We start from the raw sequence: 24,335 nt of genomic DNA on the forward strand, positions 1-24,335 counted from the left end.
TTGCAAAGAAACAGATATGCTATAAAGAAAAATAGGAAGCATCAATGAGAGGACATATGAGTGTGCATATAAGAGAACATGTTAATTTGGAAGGGCAGGTACAACCTCCCTGAGGATTGACATTATAGTCGAGTACTGAGGGTGAGGAGGGCTGGCCTAGTCTGGTGATATTTCTATGATGAAAGAGGGAATAGCAGGAGAGAGGTGGGAAAAAGGCAGTACTGATGGGGCAATGCCTCTGAGTAGGGAGGGGCCATGGGATAGGATCCAAAGCTGCATCCAGGGATAGCTCCTGAAGAACCACCAAAGCTCCAGGAGAATGGAGCACAAGCAAAACAACAGGCTTTGAAATGCAGCTCTTTATCAGTGACAGATACTGTATATCACAGAAATTCTTTGTTTTACAATTGGGAAAAACATAGTAAGAATGTTTCAAATCCTAACTGACACAAACTTTGTTCCTTTTCTAACTTCTAAACATTCTTACCATAAACTATGAACATATATATAGCAATTTCAGTCTTCGTTTTACTTAGACCTGTTTCAAAGGGGAAGACTAATATATAACACATCCTATCTCTCTGTACTTTATATTGCATCTTCTTGGGAAGAGAAGTTGTGGCAAATTAAATGAAAATGCATACAAAATAAAGCTATTAAAGTGGAAAAAAGAATTTTTAAAAAAGCAGGGAGAGGGAGAAGTAAATAATCCAAATTAGGCTAGTTATTGTAATTGAAACCTTTTTCTCACTGAGTTTTTTGGCAGCCAAAACAAAAGAAGAAAATGTGATGAAATAAAAAGCAAGTATTTTCTGATCAAAGTATCCTTTGATACTTCAGAAAAGAGCAAGTTTTCCAAATCTCAAAGGATTTCTAAATGTAATTTATTCTGTAAGAGATGTGAAACAACAATGGTAGAGTCCTAATAACTACTGTTTATGAAGTAGAATATCTACTACGTGCTAAGGGCTTCCATGCCCCATCTCCGATTCTCACTACAGCCTGCAAAGTGGACCTTGCAGATGAGAAAACTGAGATTTAGAGGGTGGGCAAATTGTTTAAGGTCGCACAGGTAATAAATGGTATACTTGGGGTAAATTGCCCCAAAGCAGCTCTCATAATGTTTTTCCTTAGTAACCATTTCAAAAACAATACCACAAAACCTTATTATGCTTTATTTCTTATATTAACCTTTGATCAAAACCAAGAGCATAATACTGAAACAGAACTCGGCAAAGATATGCCTTTGGCACCAAAACGTTAAATTTATTATTATAAAATCCTTAAAAAGTATTTGTTTCCTATCTTGATTAGTCTGCAGATAGAATTCTACTTGTCATTTAATGCTTTTTTTTCCTAAAAAGAGAATGCACTTTGCAAAAATTGAGCCAGTAAATTAGTTGTGCTTCTCTGCCTCTGACGCTTTCTTTTCCTCCTCCTTCTCCTTCTTTTTATTCCACAAAGTTTTAATTAAATTCATACACACCTGGTTGTTTGCTCTTCCAATTTCCTTATTAAAGGTTACCATTAGTCAAGATAACCTTTAGTAATTAGCTGCTACAATTGTTGTCAGATTTATTATTTATTATTTATTTATTATTTATTATTTCTCCCTATTAAATTGTTGGATTCATATAGAAGATTTTATAGATCTTTTCCCAAACTGATGTTTAGGTTTTCAACCTGTTTCCTTGCTTGTCCTCAATTTACTTTAATTAAGATTACTTTTAACACTTGGTTTATTCTAGAATATCCAATAATCTCATTTCTTAGTATTTCTAATCCTTTTGTCTACTTATGTTGAATCCCCATAATCTGTAGCTAAAATGACAATACTTTGATAAGGTCTATTTCTCTGTGATCAGATATTCCTTAATCAGTTCTATATCATTCATATGATATAAAATGTCTTTACACATTTTCCTATGAGTACCCAATTTTGAGGAGCATTTTTCCCCTTAATATCGTTTTCTTCTTCACTTCTCCATGTGCAGTGATCTCAACGTGTCAAAATAAGATTAGCATTTGATGAGATTATGTATTTTATTTAAAACCTATTTTGAAAATAAGGGGAAGTGTGCCTATTATTCAGCTCTTAAAAACTACTCTTTTTATGTCTTCAGATGCTGTAAGACAAGTTTTCAAAGCATATTTTAGGGATTCCTGGAGGGTCCCTGAGACCCCTTTCAGGGTCTGTGAGGTCAAAACTATTTCATCATAATATGAAAGCATTTCTCCTTACTTATCAAAGTACCGTGGAATTTTCCAGAGTCTACATGATATGTGATTTTACAATAGAGAATGCAGCAGATATGAGAATCCAGCTGTTTTCCATTAAACCAGACATTAAAGAAATTTGTAAAACTTTAAAACAATGGCATAGTACTCTCTAATTTTTTGTCTTAGAAAATAGTTATTTATGTTTTAAAATGTATATGTTAACATCATGAGTTTATTGTTTTATTTCTAAATAAATTAATAAGTGATTTCTAAATTTCTCAGTGTTAACTACTTACACAGTAACTAAATGTTAGGCATAACTCACATAAACAAGAGCTCTTTGAGGTTCTTAATATATTTTTTTTAACTTTCTAGAAGTCCTGAGACCAAAAAGTTTGAGAATTGGTGCTCTGGAAGTGTTGCTGCTTCTAATGATTGTATCTCCTTGAGGAAGACAAAAAATCATATACTCCATGTTTTCCTTCTTCCTGGCTTCCTGACTTGAGATAACGTACAAGTCAAAAATACTAACTATTGATGAAAGGCAATCAGTGGGTCTAAGCAAAAATAAAATTGCCATTTTGTCAATAAAATACACTTAAATGCCTCCTCCCATATGTGCACATGATTATATTATGACTTTTAATAATCTATTATTTTCTCTGAAACTTTTCTTCTGTTATCTGGTCTAGTTCTCCTTTATGGAGTGCCAAATGGTGTTTTGTTTTTGTTTGTTTTGTCTTGCTTTCTTTAGATTTGGACTTAGAACACATGACCACCATTTCTGTTTAAGAAAGCCAGAACAACATTTAATGAGAATCTTTACATAATTAGTACTTGCTAAACCAACACTTGTCAGTCATCTCATTTGCTGTTGTTATTGTGTTGCTATTTTCAGTGTCATTTTCTTCCCAAAGCAGTGGAGCTTCTAAATTGGGTTAGATTAGGGAGGAAAATCAATATTTTCTATTGATCCCTAACTATGCAATTCTTAGGTATGCTCCAAAGCTATTATATGAGATACTCACATCTTTGCCTTTCAAACGCTGCATATACGAGATATAGTATCTTCCTCCTTAGGGATATGGTGTTTTTTTCCACGGTATCATTCGAGGCTGTGTGGGGTCCTCTGTCATTCTCTCGTATCTCCTCCCACTCTCTTATTACCTTCCCTCTCTTCCATTATTCTCCCCTCTTCTCCTTCGTTTTTATTTTCCTCTCATCCCCACCCTACAAAATCAAGAAATAAGTAGTTCTTGAGCACCTGCTTGGTAATCATGACATGGGCAAAGGTATGGACTCTGCTGCCAGATGCCCAGGTCTGAATCTTGACACCACAATCTCTAGTTGTGACATTGTACAGATCTCTTAGCCTCTCTATGCCTCAATTTTCTCACTTCTAGAACAAGAATTATATGATTTACATCACAGAGCTGCTGCTAAGATTAAATAAACTAAGAGATCTAAGGTGTTTATAATAGTGCTTGGAATATAGTAAGTGCTTAGGACATGAATGGTATTATTATCTACCTGATAATGATCTAGTATAAAGAGGGAGCTAGACCTGGTAAGACATGAACAAAAGCAACTTTATGTTTTTCTCACTGTTGTCCTGACGCATTAACCCTGTGAATCCATTCTTCTCCTCAATGAATAAAATTTCAGGCCATGCCCATAGTTTTTCTTGTCCCTCTTGGGTAAGGAAAAGACCAAAATTTTATTTTTTACTTTTTTTATTAAAGTATAGTTGATTTACAATGTTGTGTTTCTGCTGTCCAGCAAAGTGATTCAGTTATACATATATACATTCTTTTTTATATTCTTTTCCATTATTGTTTATCTCAGGATATTGAATATAGTTCCCTGCGCTATACAGTAGGATCTTGTTTTTTATCCATTCTATATGTAATAGTTTGCATTTGCTAACCCCAAATTCCCAGTCCATTTCTCCCCGACCCCTGCCTTGGCAACTACAAATCTGTTCTCTATGTCTGTGAGTCTGTTCCTGTTTCACAGATAAGTTCACTTGTATCATATTTTAGATTCTACATATAAGTGATATCATATGGTATTTGTATTTCTCTTTCTGAATTACTTCACTTAGTATGATAATCTCTAGTAGGATCCATGTGGCTGCAAATGGCATTATTTCGTTCTTTTTTATGGCTGAGTAGTATTCCATTGTATATATGTACCATATCTTCTTTATCCATTCCTCTGTCGATGGACCTTTAGGCTGTCTCCATGCCTTGGCTATTGTGAATAGTACTGCTATGAACATAGGGGTACATGTATCTTTTTGAATTATAGTTTTGTCCAGATATATGCCCAGGAATAGATTGCGGATCATATGGTAATTCTATTTTTAGTTTTTTGAGGAACCTTCATACTGTTTTCCATAGAGGCTGTACCAACTTAACATTCCCACCAACAGTGTAGGAGGGTTCCCTTCTCTCCACACTCTCTCCAGCATTTGTTATTTGTAGACTTTTTAATCATGGCCATTCTGACTGGTGTGAGGTGGCACCTCATTGTAGTTTTGATTTGCATTTCTCTAATAATTAGCAATGTTGAGCATCTTTTCATGACAAGACCAAAATTTAAGACTCATCCAGTTTTAAACTTCTTCCCTTCCCCACCTTGGGATCTATAATTTATAAACATAGGGGGTAGGAATTCTTGTTAGTTTCTTCTTTTTTTCTTGCTCTTTTTCAACAAGCTAGATGCTGATTGTGGTCCTTCCAGGGTTGGGATGTGAAGGCGATGATGAAGAGTGAGTGGGTTAGGAGATGGAGGGTTAAGACTTGGTCTTACCAGACAGGCACAGTTCTGGGCTGGCACCAGTGATCTATGGGTGTGGCAGGTTACAAATGCCTGTTGTTCTTTCCCTATGAGACACCATTGATAGCTCTACAGAGACTCATTGCAGGACAGTTCTCTCACTCCAGGTGATCTGAGTGGCCCTTCAGCTGCCTACTCTCACCTCCCTCATGTTCTGCTTGCTGTGATGCTGAGATGAGGTGGCATCATCCCAGCAGGAAACACTCCAGCAAAGGGACCTCTTCTGGGAGACTAGTGTCTGATTCCCTTCTGCACAGTCCATACTGGGCCCATGAGAAATGTGCTTCTTTGTCCACCTATTATTTGAGGGCAGCTGAGTCTCACTGAGACCCTCTCTCCTCAATCACCTGCTCCAACCATTTTGCAGTTTTTCATGAGTGAGCCACGTATCAGTCCCTATTTCCCCAAATCACTAAGTGACACATGTCAAGTGACCTTGAAGCTGTTTATCCCCTCTTACTTGGCTTGAATAGAAAGAAAGAAGGACTTCCTCCCTTCCCCTATGAGATTGGAAAGGAGAAAAACTACAGCACCCTGGCAACTTTTTCTCTTAACCCAACAGAAAGATAGGCAAAGGATTTGAATGGGCATTTAATGAAAAGGAAAACCAGTAAAGGTATGAAAAGAAGCTAGACTATACCAGTAAACAGAGAAAGACAAATTAAACAAAACTTAAGGTATAATTTTTATACTCCAGCTCAGCAAAAGTTAAAAATATAAATTTTGTAAAGATATTAGGAAAACATATACACTTACAATGTTTATGTGAGTAAATACTGATGGAGTCTTTTAGGAAAGTGATTTTGCAGTATATATTAAAATTAAAAGTCTGTATACCTTTTAACCCCACCAGACCTGCTTCCAGGTATCTGTCCTAGAGAAACGCCAGCAAAAATACTCAAATATCCAAGTACTGATGGTTTATTAATGCTTTATTTGTAATTTTTAAAAACTTGAATGTCCATCAAAATGGGAATAGCAAAATAAAAAGTGGTGGACATCAAACAAAAACTGGATGCAAGGATTAATAAAATAAGCTGTGGTGACATGTGGGAAAGATTTCAAAGACACGTTAAGTGAAAAAAAAGAGCAGTGTAGGGCTTCCCTGGTGGCGCAGTGGTTGAGAGTCTGCCTGCCGATGCAGGGGACATGGGTTCGTGCCCCGGTCCGGGAAGATCCCACATGCCGCGGAGCCGGCTCGCTGAGCCTATGCTCTGCAATGGGAGAGGCCACAACAGTGAGAGGCCCACGTAGTGCAAAAAAAAAAAAAAAAAAAAAAAAAAAAGAGCAGTGTAAAAACTTTTATTAATGATACACTGATGTAATAAAATGGAAAAATCAGGGATATTTCTTTGTATACATATACTCATATTTGTAAATGCATAGAAAAAAGTTCAGACCATTTCAAACTGATGAATGATTGCTTTTGGAGAGGACCTGAGGCTTCCCCTGGAAGAGAAGCAGGGTCGGGTAGAACTTTTAACATTCACAATGAGAGTATGTTACTTGTTTAATTACAGATGATTTACAAAATAATTTAAAATGTAATAAAATGAATTGAGTTGTTAGAGGTAATTTTTAAGATAATCTCAAGTATAATACTCTATACTGATAGCTGGATATACTAATCCTCAGAAGAGTCTATGAGAGCATTCATTGTCATTAAACAATATTTTTCATATTAAGGGTAGTTCTCTATAATAATTACTCACATCTAAATGCCTGTTCAAATGATAATTAAGAAATCTTTGCTATGGTTGTGAACTTCTAAGATGACACATACAATTATGCTTTTCAGATAATAAATCAGACAAATTTCAACACAGAGCACCTTGACTTTATTATAATAATAATTAGCCAAGGGCTTCCCTGGTGGCGCAGTGGTTGAGAGTCCGCCTGCCGATGCAGGGGACACGGGTTCATGCCCCGGTCCGGGAAGATCCCACATGCCGCGGAGCGGCTGGGCCCATGAGCCATGGCCGCTGAGCCTGCGCGTCCGGAGCCTGTGCTCCACAACGGGAGAGGCCACAACAGTGAGAGGCCCATGTACGCAAAAAATAATAATAATAATTAGCCAATTTGAACTGATATGGTAATATGCATATGAGAACTGCAACCAATATTCTCTGAGAAGTAAATATTTTATTTCTGGCAGTTGGTTCTATACAATTTAAATTGCATTTCACTTTTAGGAAAATATGTATAAGCTATTCTCAAATGACATATAGTTTAAAACATATTTTCCCTTATGGTGTTTATTTTTAAATCATAGTATGTGTGTTGTTGAATCACATAACTTAGTAAAAAATTATTATAATTCTGGAAAGATTAAATGTTGGAACCATAAATATAATTATGTGAATGTTACTTAATTATTTTCCCTGTTTAGTACCTACATGAAAATGGGATTGTCCATCGTGATCTCAAACCAGAGAACCTTCTCTATGCAACTCCAGCCCCAGATGCACCACTCAAAATTGGTATGTTTCCTGATGTCTTATGATCCCTTTTCCCAAAGCAGAAGAAATTTATTCCACGGAATTTGTAAATATTGCTCTGTCCAGTTTTGCCTCCATTCAATTTCCTCAAATATTGGTGTCTGTAAAGGAATAATGCATTGTTTTGGAAGTCTGTGCTCTTTCCTGGAATATTTACCTGAATTAGTGCATAGAAGGTGGTGCTTCATTGCTGGACACACAAAGGAATCACAGCTCTTGGAAATGACAGGGACTTCAGGAGGTGACCTTGTATTTTGTAGATAAGTTTATATAGTAGAAAATCACAGATTACATGACACTTCCTATTGCACAAGTTAGTTGGAGCTTAATTGTAGGTAATGAAGAACTTTGACACAAAATGCTTAGTACATATCAGTGAATTTGGGCTCTGAATCATTTGTTTATATGAACAGAGATAAATTGAGATCTGTATTTCCCAAAGTACACTCCACAGAACACTGGTCCTCAGTTGAGTGAACCATTCCCCGCTCCCTTTGGTGGGGGGAATGGTTTGTGGAGGTGCTAAGTTTGGTCAAGTAAGTTAAGAAATGCCAACTTACAGTTAAACAAGATTTTTATTTCTGCAGGACTTTTGAGAAAGTTAAAAATGCTAATGTGTAGAGTGACATCTAAATTAGTGTCTGTGAGGCTTTTTCCAAACCTTATTTGACTCTGGAAACCTTGGTTTGGTTTTTTTCTCCCAGTAAGCACTCTGAAGAACTACAAAGATGGTTTGGGAAGTTCTGATCTACCCAAAGAGATCATTAAATCATCATTTTAGAAAAACGTGTATTAAATTTTACTTTCCATGTCCCTTACAGAGCAAATCTTTGTTTGCAAAAATAATTATAAAATTTATTTTAGGTGAAATCTCCTTAGTAGAATCTGTACTAAATCCTCTAAAGGGCATTGCTTTTTTGGCGCTGTCTCTTATAATGCTAATCTGATGAGTTCACTGCATTTATAAATGTTAACACTTTTGAAAATTAAGTTGTACATATCATGGAAGAGCTCAGACAACATAATGTGCTTTATGAATGCAAGAACCTAAAGAAAAAATACTGAAGTCATGCTGGGCAGCCAGCTTGTTCTCATAATCACTCCTGAAAGGCAGTGGGCAGCAGGGAGGCTTCCATTTCCTTTAACATCACTTTCAAAGATTTTATCCTTCAAGAAATTTCTTTAAATGGATGGATAGATACTAATTTAGACAGGAGAGCCTTTCTTTCTGAAGGACTTCCTGCTGCTTTTTCTGATAAGGATCAGCAGCACCTCCATGGAAATGTGGGTTTATCTTTGAAGTCTAAAATGGCATCAATTCTGTACCTGCCTCTCTTGAAGAATGGCCTTGAACTGTTTCCTTATGTTTCCTGGGTGAGAAGGACGTAGCCCAGCAAATAGACCATAATGGTAGCAACTTTTGTTAATGTTTTATCTAGGTACCATTCTGAGAAATAAATAAGAATTTTTGCACAAAGTTATATGTTCCTCATACAAGAGTAAATTCTTATCCGTCAAATATACTAGAGAACAAAATTACTTATTTTGAAGCAGAATAAACCTTTGATATTTCTGTTCATTTTACTGACATTTACAAAAGTCTGATTTTTTATTTTGATTTCTTCCAGTGGATTAAAAGTTCTGAATTATATCAATAATTCTGTACTGTCCTTTAGAGTTAGTTTCAAATCTCAGAATTAATATTAGACAAAATATATCTGTCACAACTATTATTTCAAGAAGAAATAGCTTATTTACTGAAAGCTAGTAATTATAGAGAAGAGCATAACATGTATTTGGGAGTCATGGGGTATTTTTTTTCCAATTTAAAGCAAGGCATGAATTATTATTTAATTTTTTTTAGTTTACTGTCCCAGGTGACTGGCCCCTATCTATATCCACCCCAATGTCAAATACAAACAAATAAATAAGTTTTACTTTGAATAACAAAAAAGTAATCTGTCATCATATAAAAGCTGAGAAACGACTCACTTCATTAAATTTTTTTCTTATCTCAGCTGATTTTGGGCTCTCTAAAATCGTGGAACATCAAGTGCTCATGAAGACAGTATGTGGAACCCCAGGGTACTGCGGTATGTTCTTTAATACCGATATTTTACTTTTATTGTATTCAATGATCTGATCTTTTTTAACTCCTAATATCTCTATTTGAAACACAATTTGATGTAAGTCTCCATGAGGAAGGCATATATAAATGACATTCAGACCACCTGTTGTTCTGCATGAGGGGTTCAATGATGTTGATTTCAGGGCACCCCTGTTAAGACAGCAGGGGGGAGAGGGGCCCTCAGAAGGAAGGACTGGGTGTTCTGTACCTGCTTTTAGGTAGTAGCTACTCTTGGACCCACTCAGGAATAGAAAGACAGTCACCGGGGAAAAGGGCAGGGAAACAGCATTGTGGTTGGGATTAAAGCCATGAGCCCTTTGTTACTTCACTTATTTGCTTTTACTCAGGAAGGTGTGTGAGGAGAGCATATATTTGCTTTTACTCAGGAAGGTGTGTGAGGAGAGCATATATCATTAATTCCGATGGTGTATAAGACTACAGTGAGAGAGGGGTAGCCCGTAGTTCTCATGGATGGCACTGGCCTAGCCTCACTAGGACAACGGCTTTAGGTGGGGTTTCACCGCCAGAGTCCCCCAGAGATGAGCTGTGGGACAGTCCTCCCATCCTCTTGCCCAGTCTCCCAGAATGGGCTGAAGGTACCCTGAGTACAGTTCATAATCCAGAGACAGAACAATAGCATTTGATCCAAGCCAGCATGAAGCTCACCCTTCTTTCCTTGACAGCTATATTAATCTGGCAACAACCTAAAAGCCTATAAAGCTTGCAAAAATTATCAAGAATTTCTAAAGTTTTTCTGACTAATGAATATGTCACAAATTAATTAAAATCTGGATTACAAAGAAAAGAGACAAGACTTCAAGTTACCAGTCATAAGATTAGCTATCATTTTCTCTTAGGATCATCGTCTTTTTACACAAATCTTCCTTCACTCGCTCATCTCTTCAGCAAAATCACCTGCTGTATTTCAGGCCAGTGCTTGGCACCAGGAAGAGGCATTTCTTGCCTCCACCCCCATCCCCAGGGGTTCACAATCTATAGGGGAACAGACATGAAACCAAAAAAGTATCGCATCTTAGGAAATACCAGGTTATGCATATGGAAAGGCCTTTATGGAGACACAGGAGAAGGGTGGTATTTGGAGTTATCTGTCTTATTCTTCTATGGCATTTATATTTGTTAGTCACCCCACCTCAGAAATAGGCACATAAGAACTACATTACTAACTCATTGTAACAACTTTTGAATTCATAGAAATCAGACTGGAGAGGTGCAGTAAGATAGTCACTGAAGCAAATGTATGATTAAATTCACAGAATATTAGTGCTGAAAGAAACTTTAATATTCATTTACTAACATTCTCATTTTACTAAGGTCAAAAGAGTATAACTTCCCCAAGATTCCACATCTAGTTATTAGTGGATCAGGGATGAGAATCCTGGTATACAATGTCCTGAAAACAGATTTATAGAATTCCCTATTCAAAAAAGCAACATAGATAAATCAGTATAGTTTTCCCTCATAGAAATATTCATCATTTATTCCTTTTAGTTTAAAATATTCTCTATTTTAATTTTTGAAGCCTCAAAAGTATTACTTGGTCATTGTAAGAAGTGAAAATCCAAACATGTGTAATCAATATTAACAGCCTCATTCATTCTTCCACACCAGTCTCCATGTTTCCATGTTCACATAAACATTTTATAATTTTGATTTTAACTAGCTAGTTTCCCTGGTCTAAAATAATAATATTTTAGATTACTTTCTTGCAGCTGAATTGTTCATAAATCCAGTAAGTGCACAGAATTGTGTACCTATCTTTCTGTTAAATCTTTACATTGTGCCAAATATTCTTCTTCTGGATCTTAAGATCCTTGAGGACAGGAGTAATTTATCAATTAGGAGTAAACTCAGAAAACTAAAAATAACTATGGCTTAAACAAGACAGAAGTTAATTTCTCTGATGCTAGAGGTCTAGAGATAGGCAATCCTGATGGGTTCCACAGCTATGGCTCTGCAGGTGTGGTGGATCTCAGTGTCAGGGATTCAGACTTTTCCTGTCTTACTCTCCCATTCCTGAGTATGTTTCCTCACAGTCCAAAATGGCTGCTTGAAATCAGTCATTATATCTGCATTCTACACAACCAGAAGGAAACAAATCTAAAAAAGAGTGCACATTTTCACTGTTAAACAGGCTTGCTGAAGCCCCACATGTCACTTCCACTTATATCTTATTAGCCAGTACTTAGTTATAGCCTCCACACTGCCAGTACTTAGTTATAGCCTCCACACTGCCAGGGAAACTGGCAATATGTCCCTTGGCTGCACGTGCTGCTGTCCCAAATGAATTCAGGGTTCTATTACAAAGAATGAATATTGCATTAGACGACTCACTATCTCTACCACAGGCTTATGAGTAAGATTTTCATTCTCAGAAAAAAATGTGAGGACTTTCCTGGTAGTCCAGTGGTTGAGAATCCGCCTTCCAATGCAGGGGACGTGCGTTCAATCCCTGGTCTGGGAACTAAGATCCCACAAGCTGCAGGGCGGCTAAGCCCGCATGCTCTAGAGCCCACACGCCACAACTAGAAAGAAGCCCGCATGCCGCCACTAAGACCTGATGCAGCCAAATAAATGAATAAGTAAATAAATATTTTTTTAATGTGGAAACCATTGCAGTATGTTCCCTATAGGCATGCTCTTTTTCATTTTCCTTAGAACTGTTAGCGGACAGCCTATCACCCTTCCCTTCTAATGATGCCGTGTGAACTTTTCCTTTCTCTAATTCATATGTCCTTATTTGTCCTCATCCTGAATTTCTTTCCTGCCTCCAGATCCTGCCAACAATATGGAGAAAAATAAGAACCTTGAATTTAGTACTATGTGCCAAATGGGGTTGCCTGTTTGTGACCACTAATTGCTGACCAATTGACAGAAGCATTGAAAGAGGATTGAGAAAAGAATGAGACAACAAATTAAGGATTTCCCACAAGAATAAAGCTGGTGGACAATTTAGTAATCATTATCTAATACTGAACAATAAGTATTCCAGGGAGGTAGGTAGGTTGGAGAAATTCTCTGAGACTTGAGCAGCCCTGAAATTGAAGGATCAGGGAGAACTTACCCTAGTGATCTCTCAGGGTCCCTGCAGTGACTAAGAGATAGCAGTCCTTTCAGTGGCTTTAATAATAGTGATAAGAGGGACTTCCCCAATGGTCCGGTGGTAAAGAATCCACCTTCCCATGCAGAGGATGTGGGTTCCATCCCTGGTTGGGGAAGTAAGATCCCACATGCCGAGGGGCAACTAAGCCCGCGCGCCACAACTACTGAGCCCATGCACCTCAACTAGAGAGCCTGCGTACCACAAACTATAGAGCTCATGCGCTCTGGAGCCCACGCGCCATAACTAGAGAGAGAAAACCTGCACGCCGCAACTAGAGAGAAGCCCGCATGCCGCAACGAAGATCCCACGTGCAGCCAAAATATAAATAAATAAATAAATAATAATAATAGTGATAAGAGCAAATCTTTCTTGCAGCAGTACAGAATGGTCATTCTATGAATGAATGATTCATTCACTGATAAAATGAACATTGAATGTCTAATAGACTCCATGTTAGTCACTGAGATTATAAGAGTGAACACAGTATGATCTTGCCCTTTAAGGATTTTATAGGCTATAAAAGAAGAAAGACCTGTACACATAAATCAAAATTTGTTGTAATAAGTTAGATATTTATCTGAGCCAAAGGCTCAAGCATTTAGAGGGGAGGGAACAATTAATCCTTCTTAGATGGACCTTTACAGAGGAGGGGTACTAAAGGATTAGTAGGAGTTCAACAAGTGAAGAGGTGGCCACAAGGCATTGTTTGTCAGCAAGCACAGGAAGAGAAAAGTCAGAGGAGTGGTAGCATCTAAAAGTTCAGGGACTGTTAGTTACTTTGTCACTTTGCATGACTGGAACATAGAGTCTTTGGTACAGAGAATACAGATGGACTTGGAAAAGTAGGATGGACCAAATGTTAAAAGAATCTGTACATTAGGCTAAGGAATTCAGACTTGCTTTGGTAGATAATAGTGATCCAGCAAAGGTTCTTAATCAGGGCAATTATATTTTTAAATCAAACCTGTATTTTATAAATACCTTGATAATGACATTATGACAGATGGATTTGAGAGAGAAAAGAGATCAAAAGAAGACAAATTAGAAAGCTATTGTAAATGCTCTTTCCTGTCACTCCATAAACAGCTTCTCAGTGAATAATGTATTCAATCTACTCCTAAATCCAATCGTTTATTTTTTTAATATAAAGTTATTGTAAGGCTTCCCTGGTGGCACAGTGGTTGAGAGTCTGCCTGCCGATGTAGGGGACACGGGTTCGTGCCCCGGTCCGGGAAGATCCCACATGCCACGGAGTGGCTGGGCCCGTGAGCCATGGCTGCTGAGTCTGTGCGTCCAGAGCCTGTGCTCTGCAACGGGAGAGGCCACAACAGTGAGAGGCCCGTGTACCGCAAAAAAAAAAAAAAATTATTGTAAAAATACTATTTCAGATGCTTGTCTTTGCCATCTTATAAGACAGGCCCATCTTACAGATAACGCCATCTCATAATGGAGGCTTATTTTCCATTTGCTGTTTTTTTCCCTGCAGATATCCATATCACCCTTGAGGCTGTGTAATGGGGAAAAAGGGAATTGAGTGGGTGAACAAGATCAAGATAATCCTTCCACTCTGCTATAGGTAGAGACTCATCAGGAAGTAGTAATTTGCTATATTATACAGAAAGGAGGAGAAAGCAGCAAGGAAGCTGGGGCAGGGGTGGAGATTGAGAGAGAAAATATAAGTGCTTTGTGGACTCTAAAGTGGTAAACGTATGTGTGGAATTACTATTATATAGGCTGAGGCAGGCTTAGAAATCAAAAACAATAAAGTTCAATGTATTTAATTTAAAAAGTAAAGTTCATAATGTATATAAAGAGGGAGGACTTCCCTGTTGGTGCAGTGGTTAGGAATCTGCCTGCCAGTGCAGGGGACACAGTTTCAAGCCCTGGTCCAGGAAGATCCCATGTGCCATGGAGCAACTAAACCCATGCGCCACAACTACTGAGACTGCATGCCACAACTACTGAAGCCCGTGCACCTAGAGCCTGTGCTCCAAAGCAAGAGAAGCCACCGCAATGAGAAGCCCACGTACTGCAACAATGCAACTAGAGAAAGCCCGCGCGCAGCACCGAAGACCCAGCACAACCAAAAAATAAATAAACTTTAAAAATAATAATAATATATATAAAGAGACATATATTCATACATACTCTTGGTCCACAGGAAATACACTAGAATATTACCTCCAAGTGGGAGCAAAGGAGGGGGCAGGATTTTAAGGATACACTGAAAGCATTGAAAAAGCTGAGTTAGGGAAAAACAGAAGTCCCAGTAACACCAGGGCACAGGAAATAGGTGATCTAGAGCGGAGGAAAGATGCAGGGTTTTGAATTTTTTTTAATGTAATATAGTAATATTTATATTCATCTGTCTTATAAACAATTAGACCATTTATAGACAAGGCTGAAGCTCTCTTTGAGGATCAACCTCAATTCTAGCCCTTTCTCCCTTCACCACATATAAGTACTGTCATCAGTTTGCCATGTAACCTTCTGAGAATATTTAGGTGAGGCGGGAACTGTTCATTTATAGAATGATCTGGAAATTAAACGCAAGAGCAAAACTGGCAAGAATCACTGTAGTGCTATGGAAAGCATTACTTTACACAGAGACTTTACATTTAACTTGGAACAGTGACAGAGAGGGGAAGGCTGACCTTGTTTCCTTGCTTGATGTAAGGACGATTACATCCTAGGTCAATTATCCTTATGTACGCTGCGTCTAGTTTTTTGAATAGAAGGGTTTTTTCAATTACATCTTTGGAGAGAGTGGGTATCTATGTGATACCATCTGTCATTTGTCAGGAAATTAAAAAAGGAAAGCTACCCAATCAGTCTCACTTATAGAACCTTTGCCCCAGGCTATTAATAACAGAGAGTTCTCCTATAAGTGAATCTCAAAAGAAAAAATATCACAGATGTTGTGTGTTTAAGCAAATACTCATTATTTCCAGGGAAATCTGCCCAGTCAAAACTAAACTCCAGGCCAGAAAACTAAAATTTGTGATCCAGATAAATGGAATCAATGACTAGTGCTCTAACATAGTCCATGAGGGGGTCAACACTGAAGAAGTTCTCAAAATCTTGTTGTTGGGAAAAGAAACAGGTCTCAAGAAAAAAAAAATCCATTGGGCCATGGCTCCTGATAAATGTGCTACAATATAACTATGCAATATTACTTCCAAAATATCTTAACTGGTTCAGATATTTGAGGCTTGAATTCTGTGGGTGTTCAGACCTACCCATGCCCATCACAGAAAAGAAATACAAGCTGTTAGAGTAGAAAAGAAACCAGTGTGGAAGTTGTTAGATAAAAGAATGTTTCTGTCTAATACCAAGTATCTAATTTATTTATAGGCTTAGTTAATTAAACTATATGTGTTCATATTTTACACTCCTACTTGTCTGTTTATCCAAATTCTATTTTCAGGGTCCAGAAGCTGTTAAGAATTTATTTCCTCTTGGCATTTGCCAGGTTTTATTATTATAGGGATAATCCTTCCTTGTTACCACATGCTATGTTCTAAAGAAATAACCTATTACATTCACTCTACGAAAATTACAATTTTCAACAGTCTACAGTCAGAAGAGATTTCTATCTACATGCACACACATTACCTTGAAAAATATTGGAAAATTTAAGTGAGATAAAAGAAGTAAATTTAATAGTCTAAAATACAAGCTTTCAGGATAGTTTCATGTTTTCGTTCTTTTCTAGAACACTAAATAGTTAAGGTGAAATAGTGAGTACCCAATTACATTGATAACCTAATCAAGTAGGGGATTATCTCGCCTGAGAGCTAATTAAAAACCCACAATGATGCCTTCCTTTTTGCAATGAAGTTTAAAAAAAAAAAAAAAACACTAGAAGAAATAAACATATAGTAAAATGTCATCTGCACTGTGTATAAGTTTCCCCTTGACAGGCTGGTGTGTATACATTAGGGTTCCCATGGGGCTTGTTGACAATAGGAAGGGAGTAGGGAAGGCTCAAGGAAGAAAGCAAAGAACGATAAGCAGGTTGGTCCCAGATCCATCTCCCCTTCCTGAGCACAGCCCTTCGTTTTCCCTGAGATATGCTAAGTCCCCAAAGCCATCATAGGATTGTCCCCGGCGTGCTAGCAGTGCCTGATCCAAATGAACAAGTGCCAGGTAAAGGGAAAAGTGGGACTGGGGATAGACGCAGGAGTAATGAGGAAAGGTTGTAGCTCATCTTGTTCTTGACCTTGCAGAAGGACAGGGACTCTGCAGGTTGAGTGCAGGCTTATTTTAAGCTGTCTTGGAAATTTTAAACTGAGAGGAAAATGAGTCTCTTGAGGCCTTTGTGTTGGTCTGATACTGACCTAAACCAAGGGTATTCTGTGGAACTTTATTCTTTTTTCGTTTAATAAATATTTATTAAACTCCTATTATGCACCAGGCACTGTTCTAGGTGATATAGCAGCGATATAGCAGTGAAAAAATTTCTTCTTTAAGAAAGGTACATTTTAGTGGGAGAAGACAAATAATGAACAAAGTAAATGTGTAAATTATATAGAAAGAGGATATAATTTCTGTGGAAGAATATAGAGTTGGGAAAGGGGATAGGAAGTGCTGGAAGCCTGAGTTAATATTTAAACAGGTGTGATCAGTGAAGGCTTCACCTGAGAAGGGAACATAAGAGCAAAGACTTGAAAGAGGTAAGGGAGAGAGCAAGCAACATGGATATCTAGGGAAAGAACATTCCAGGAAGAGGGGACAGAGCACACCAACCCTGAGGCAAGAAACAGTAGGCAGGCAAGAGTAGGCCGGAGAAGGGATCAGAGAGCTCCAGCTGGAAAGATATAGCTAACGTTAACTGAGATGAGGAAGACTTCGGGAGCAGCAGGTTTGGGGCTTGTTGATTTTGAGATGCCTGTTCGACATCCAAGTGGAGGTGACATGTGGGCAGAGGGGTGTATATGTCTGAAATTCAGGAGCAAGGGTGTGGCTGTCGATATAAATGTGGGCGTTATCAACATATAAATGCTATTTAAAGTCATGAGACTATCTAGCATCACCAAAGCAGAAAAGGAAACGACCCCCACTGATCCCTGGGCAACGTTCACCATTAGGAGGCCAGAGAGAAGAGAAGAAACCACATTATCATTGAGACTGTCAAATAGTAGAAGCTCCACAGGACAGAATTAGAAATCATGAATAGATGTTGTAAAGCACGGATTTGAGCTCAATACACACAAAACAATGTTCTCACATCTAAAGCTGTCAGCAATATAAGGGGCTGCCTCCCTAGCTTGGGGAATGGTCACAAAAGCTGATTGACTCATCTCGCGGGATGTAGGGTTATCAACAAGGAGAGGGAGGAAGAGTCCTACAAATTTCTTCATCACCCATATGGTATTAAATACTATTACCACAAAATCTGTGTATACATTCTATATGTATAAACTAAGTTTAGGACAACCACTCAGTTAAATCCAAGTTAACCACGTATATTTTGGCCTGAGATGGCTGATAAAATTGAGTCTAAAGAGATTGTCACCAACATCATCCCCTCACTTCTCTTGCTCCTTTTAGTTTAGAGACAATCTTTTAATGTACTGTTAATCCTTAACTTCTGGGTCTCCATATCACAAATCATTTTCTGTGCCCACTTCCTTATAATTGTAAGAGACTACTTCAAGAACAGAACCAACTGTGCCGGAGAATTCACATGCCATGAGGATTCAGCTCTATTATTACATATGTGAGGGTGGAATGATGGGAGGAAAAGAGGTCTAAAGGGAGAGGTGATTGATGGCAAGTGGGTAGAAGACTTGCTTAAAACGTATTATTTGGGCCCTGAACACCCACAAAATGTTCCATTTTAGAATGTTTGCTACAGGAAGGATATGCATAAAATAAACATTAAAAGTTTCAAAAGAATTATTATTGATAATTATCAGTAAGATGTATAGGGTCTTTGGAGAAAAACACAGTATTTGCCATACTTAACACATGAGACAGAGTTTGAATGCTAAGTCCATTACTTTATATCTGCATCTTCATTTAAAAAAGAGATTCTTACATAATGTTAATATTAGGATGAGTTGGGTTAATTTATTTATGTGGTTTATTTATTTATACTCTACCTTATCCCACAAAAAATGGGAAGGCAGCTTTTCAACGGTTAACACTCCTTTGCTGTCCCTCAGCCAGCATCCATCACAGCTTTAAAGTGACCAGGAGACTTGGTATGATTAAGATTTGGAACAAATAGTGATTACTCCAAGATGGGAGAGCTCAATGGAATCATAGAAAAGTGAATTCCATAGAAATGAAACTTTCACAGGCTCATTAAAATAAGTCGCGTTTCTTTTTTCCTCTTCTGAAAGCACTAGGTGTTCTCACATATTTGATTTTCTCTTCAGGGTATTATTAAAAATTTTAAAAAGTAAAGTGAGGAAAATAAACAGGCTCTTTCTTCACCCATTTATAAGATTTATACAGAGAGAACTGTCATACAATTCATGTGGCAAGGAAGACTTTTTTTTTTTTTTTTTGCAGTACGCGGGCCTCTCACTGCTGTGGCCTCTCCCTTTGCGGAGTACAGGCTCCGCCTGACGCGCAGGCTCAGCGGCCATGGCTCACGGGCCCAGCCGCTCCACATCATGTGGGATCTTCCCGGACCGGGACACGAACCCGTGTCCCCTGCATCGGCAGGTGGACTCTCAATCACTGCGCCACCAGGGAAGCCCAAGACTTTTTTAACAGCTAAAATGAAAAACATCAAGTGAGAGTTGGATTGCCTGATATTTGCTGTGTAAAAGATCAAGAGCCAAGGAAAATAGAAAAGCTGCATTGGAACATAAAGAGCCTATCACTTGTGTTTCAAAACATCCTTCAAACTTTTTTCTTGCCCTACACGAACAAGTTATAAATAACTAAAGTGACAGGGGCTTCAAATGCCTCCTCTGTCGTTCTCAAGCTTCCACAGCATGGCATGCAAGAATTGATAGTATTCTGAGAATCACTGTAGTAAAGTGACAAGGCTGCTCCTAGCCAGAGGCAACCCCCTGGAAGCATCTCAACTGTATCACAGTCTGATCCATTCCATACCTTTGTTATAACATGTAGCACTGGAACATCGCCTGGCTTCTCTGTTGTCAAAGCAAAAATTGCACTTGACAATGTTAAAAAGGTTGTGCCTCATTCTTGCCAAATGTATGTGACACCGTCACAAAGGACCACACTTGGTACAGATGCTAAGAAAAGCACAAGTTTGGAGTCTGCCCGGCTGTGGGCACTTGCTGCCACCTATAGGTCGCTACCCTGAAGGCATTCTCCTCCCGGTTCCCAGGCCAAGTTAGGAACCAGGAAGAAGCAGAGAATTTCCAAACACTGCTCTTCTGCTTCTGGCAGATAAATCCCTCTCCTTCCTTCCTCCAAACTGCTCACTCCCCAGAGGCAAAGCTTAGAGAGACTTCTAGACGCTGTGCTAAAGATGCCATGGATTTTTGTGGCCCCCAGAAAACTATGAATTCAAGATAAGCCTCTACAGTGAAAGCTCCACATTGTTTTTTGCCTCAGCTGTGGTGGGCGGGGGAGTAGTTTTGTAAAGTCAGATTCAGGCCTTAAGATGAAAATAGATTTTTTTTTCCATCTTGCAATTGAGGTAGAGTTGATTGACAATATTATATTAGTTTCAGGTGTACAAAATAGTGATTCAAAATTTTTACAGTTTATACTCCATTTATAGTTATTATAAAATATTGGCTATATTTCCCATATGTTTTGAATGGTTAAAATGAAAATGTAGGAGAGAATTTAAAAACAAACGAACAAAGAAACCCCTGAACTAGTGGAATCTGCAGTCTGGCTTGGACCTGCCTCCCAGGCGCTGGATGCACCTGGGCCTCGCACACCGGCTTCGCTCCACCCACACTGACTGCTCCGGTTCCCTAAGGGCCACTTGTTCCTTCTTGCCGCAAGGTCTCTTTACGTGTGCTTTCTCCATCCGAACCCTCTTCTGTCTCTTTCAACCACTACCTCTCCCCCTGCCTAGTTAACGTCTCTAGATCTTTTACATCTGTTTAAACTTTGCTTTCTCTGATCACATTTCTCCATCTTTCTGACCAGGTCAGCCCTCTATTAGAGCCACTCTCCCTCCAAGCGCTTCCGGTTACCACTTTACGTTTCTTCGTATGGTTTTCTTTCTTCTTTTTTTTTTTTTAAAGGATACTTTAGAAAAATTATTTATTTAGTTATTTGGCTGTGCCAGGTCTTAGTTGCGGCATGCAGGCATCTTCGTTGAAGCTTGCAGGATCTAGTTCCCTGACCAGGGATGGAACCCCGGCCCCCTGCATTGGGAGCGCAGAGTCTTAACCACTAGACCACCAGGGAAGTCCCCGTATGATTTTCTTGATTCAGCATCTACCTCCTCCACCAAACTGTAAGCTCCGTGATGATGGAGACTTGTTCTCTGTAACTCCCCATTATTCCCCAGCACCACCCAACAGTATCTGTCATACAGCATGTGCTTAACAAATAGTTCATGATATATTAATTTATTAAATTTATTATAAATTAATTATTAAATGAGTGAGTGAATGAACCTGTTGATTTCATTCACCTTAGTCTCCCTTGGATTTGTCTCAAAACAGTTAACAGTAGTTTGAAAAAGTCTTCTGATAACGAACACCACTCTGTAGTTTTAACTCCATAGGTAGGAAGGGATCATAAAGCTCATCTAGGGCATTGACAAAATGAAGTGAACTAAATTATCCCTCTATTCTTCTCCTAGGACTTTAGGAAAAGAGGGAAAACCTAGCACCAATCAGTGTGTCACAGGCTATACCTGATACTTCTTATCTTAGAACCATTTTCAGTTACAGTGATTTTATTTAATAAAACGTAATTCATTCCAATCTTTATATGTACCTTCAATTGCTAGATATTGGAGTGTGAAGTGTCCTGGGAGTTCTGTAGCATTTAGTGTTTAATGAGCAGTAACATAAATGATAAGATAACTTTAGGAAGTGGCAGAAAACTTGGATCTACTTAGAAGACAGCCAGGAAAATCAATAAATGACTATTGACTATTTCTGAAAAGATGGTTCTAAATCACTTACAATACATTTTTAAAAACTGTATTACACCTTGAAATGGTTTATCCCCCCATTTTGCATTTGTTTGTTTTGGCAACGAGGTAAGAAAATATATGAAGGACATCCAGAAGTGCTTATAGCATTAATAGTTGCACTAGTTGATGCCTTTTCTTGAACTGAACTGGAAGTAGTCAACTATTTCTCACTCTAAGAAAATCACAATTCTGTAGAATTATCTTCAAGGACATTTGATACCTAGGAGACTTGAAGCGCTGGTGTGCCAGCATCTGAAATGTATTCTAGAAAAGCTTTTGGCTCTTGGAAAGGGTTCAGATAGATTACAAGGATGTGTTCTGCTGGTTCTGAAGTCAAGGTCATATTAACTAATGAGTGAAAATATTTAAAGGTTACTGTGAATTGGTATCTAATTGTGTCTAGGAATTTAGGCATGTTTCACCCAAATCTTATATTAGGATTAGTAAATATTCAATAGGATAAATTCATTTAAAAAATTCTTTTTAAGAGGAATTTATGATGGAGGGGGAAAACGTTCTATATTCCTTTCATCTCAGTTAACCTCACTATGGAAAGTCTAGCTTTTCACACCACCAGTTTACTCACGTTGCAGCATAAGGTCTTACAAGGAAATAACTTGCCTCTGGAGAGTAAGGTTGCACCCAGTGCTGTGAAGGGAGATCAGATATTGCCATATCAGCTAAGAAACCCAGATGCCCTCTAAAGTGGATTCAGAAAGGCTTTTGTTCCGTAGTATTCACTTCGTTTGGGGCCCTTGGCCTGGGAGCTATGGAGGATGTCCTGAGAGAGCACCTGACCTTCGAGACAGCGTGCTGACCTCTGCACGGCACAGGACGGGAGGTTTGATTTCACTGGACCTGACAGGATAGGTGCCTGCAGGGCAGCAGACACAGTAGGCGCTCCGATGGGAGGGATGGGATTTCAGCAGGTTCTGTAGCAGGAGTGCTTGTCCTCTCTTCTTGCTTAAACTCTCATAACTATCCCTTTACGTACATCACAGTGGCTAAAACTCAAAGTAAACTTGGAAATTAGCTAGTTCAATTCATTTACTAGAGGTAAAAACCAAGACCCAGGAAATATAAGACTGTCCCCAACATATCTCTGTGTTTATGTTGAAATGTCAGTACGAGACTTGATAACGCTTCACGGATGTGGATACCTGGAGTGGGGAAGGGCACATGGTACTAACTGTGCATGCCAAATATGCATGTGTTCAGCTCCCTGACAGTAGTAACCCTTCTGAAGTGGCAGCCGAACCTCAGTTCCCTTTGCACTATGATGAGCAAATCATTTTTGAGTGGGAGTTCAGTGCGGGGGCTGCTGCGGCCCAAAGGAACTGTCTGTGGGTACAGATGGCTCTAGAAACGGAAGCCAACCTGACAGAGAGAATGGTGTTGGCTTTGAGCGTGCATTTTTCTTAATTATCTTAATTAAATCTTAAAAGGAAAATATTCTAGGAATAATTTGCTCATAGATGAGAAAAACTTCTTGGCCCCAGATCCAGTTCCTTAAAGGGTGCATCTTGCTGAATTGCTTCTCAGAGTGCTAGAATGCACACCATCATTACACAGGCTCTTCATCTCCTATATTTTATGTAACACAGTTTCTACATAAAATATGAAGAGAATATTCTGGTTGGAAAAGGATGGAGAGAAGGGGATAGAATGGGAAGACATCAGTAGAAAATCTGCTGTGTTTCTTCCTGTAAGTTAAATTCAGAGTCCCATGAGACCAGCTTCCTTTAGGAGCTCACTTTGACAATCTCCACCAATATTGACATTCCCAGGCTGCATGGACAAGGGATCTTGCTCTCCTGCCGCACTGAGGGAAGGAGAAGTGTGGTGCCCCTGTCCCCAAGGCCTCCCTCAAGGACCCCTCAGCATTCATCAATCAGCTCCTTCCTCAGGGGCCCTGCTGACACCTACAGACCACACTTTTGTTCAAAATAGAAAGGGGCTACTCTGGGCTCTAAACCTGAGCCCTATTTCTACGTAGAGGGTAGAGCTCTCACTTCTTTTCTTCCTTTGTTAGTTAGGCAAACAAACAACACCTCCAATCCTCAGTGCAAACAGTTAGACCCAGTTAACTCTTCATTGTCACGGCTCTAAGGTAATAAAATCATGGGAGATCTCACTATCCTATACTACTGGACCAGGCCGTTTAATGGCTGAGAAGACCTTCCATTTTCACAATGGTGGGCAGGGCTGATAGGAGCAGACTCCTTGTGCACAGGGAAGCCCCCTTTCTCAGTTCATAATCCCAAACTGACTGGGGACAGCTGCTCTCTGAGGACCTATGTGTAGTTCTCAGCACCGAGACATGTGCCAGGGCCCCTCCTAGCTCCTGTTCCAACCTTCCAGTACTAGAGACTTTCCAGTCCTCTCACTATCTGCCCTGCTCCCTGCCCTGCACGTTGTCAAACACACACA

General features: G+C 38.9%; 1 protein-coding gene across 1 annotated transcript in view; it reads left to right on the forward strand.

The window, feature by feature from the left end:
* The window catches only part of CAMK4 (calcium/calmodulin dependent protein kinase IV), a gene marked incomplete at its 3' end in the record, with an annotated part of 217,656 nt that overhangs the window by 182,076 nt on the left and 11,245 nt on the right, over nt 1-24,335 (forward strand). The window contains exons 6-7 of the mRNA XM_082652366.1: nt 7,451-7,541; nt 9,578-9,652. Of these exons, the coding sequence (XP_082508492.1) occupies nt 7,451-7,541; nt 9,578-9,652 (166 nt within the window). The remainder of the gene's footprint in view (nt 1-7,450; nt 7,542-9,577; nt 9,653-24,335) is intronic.

The sequence above is a fragment of the Grampus griseus genome, assembly GCF_964374135.1.
Source record: "Grampus griseus genome assembly, chromosome: 3".
Lineage (NCBI taxonomy): Eukaryota > Metazoa > Chordata > Mammalia > Artiodactyla > Delphinidae > Grampus > Grampus griseus.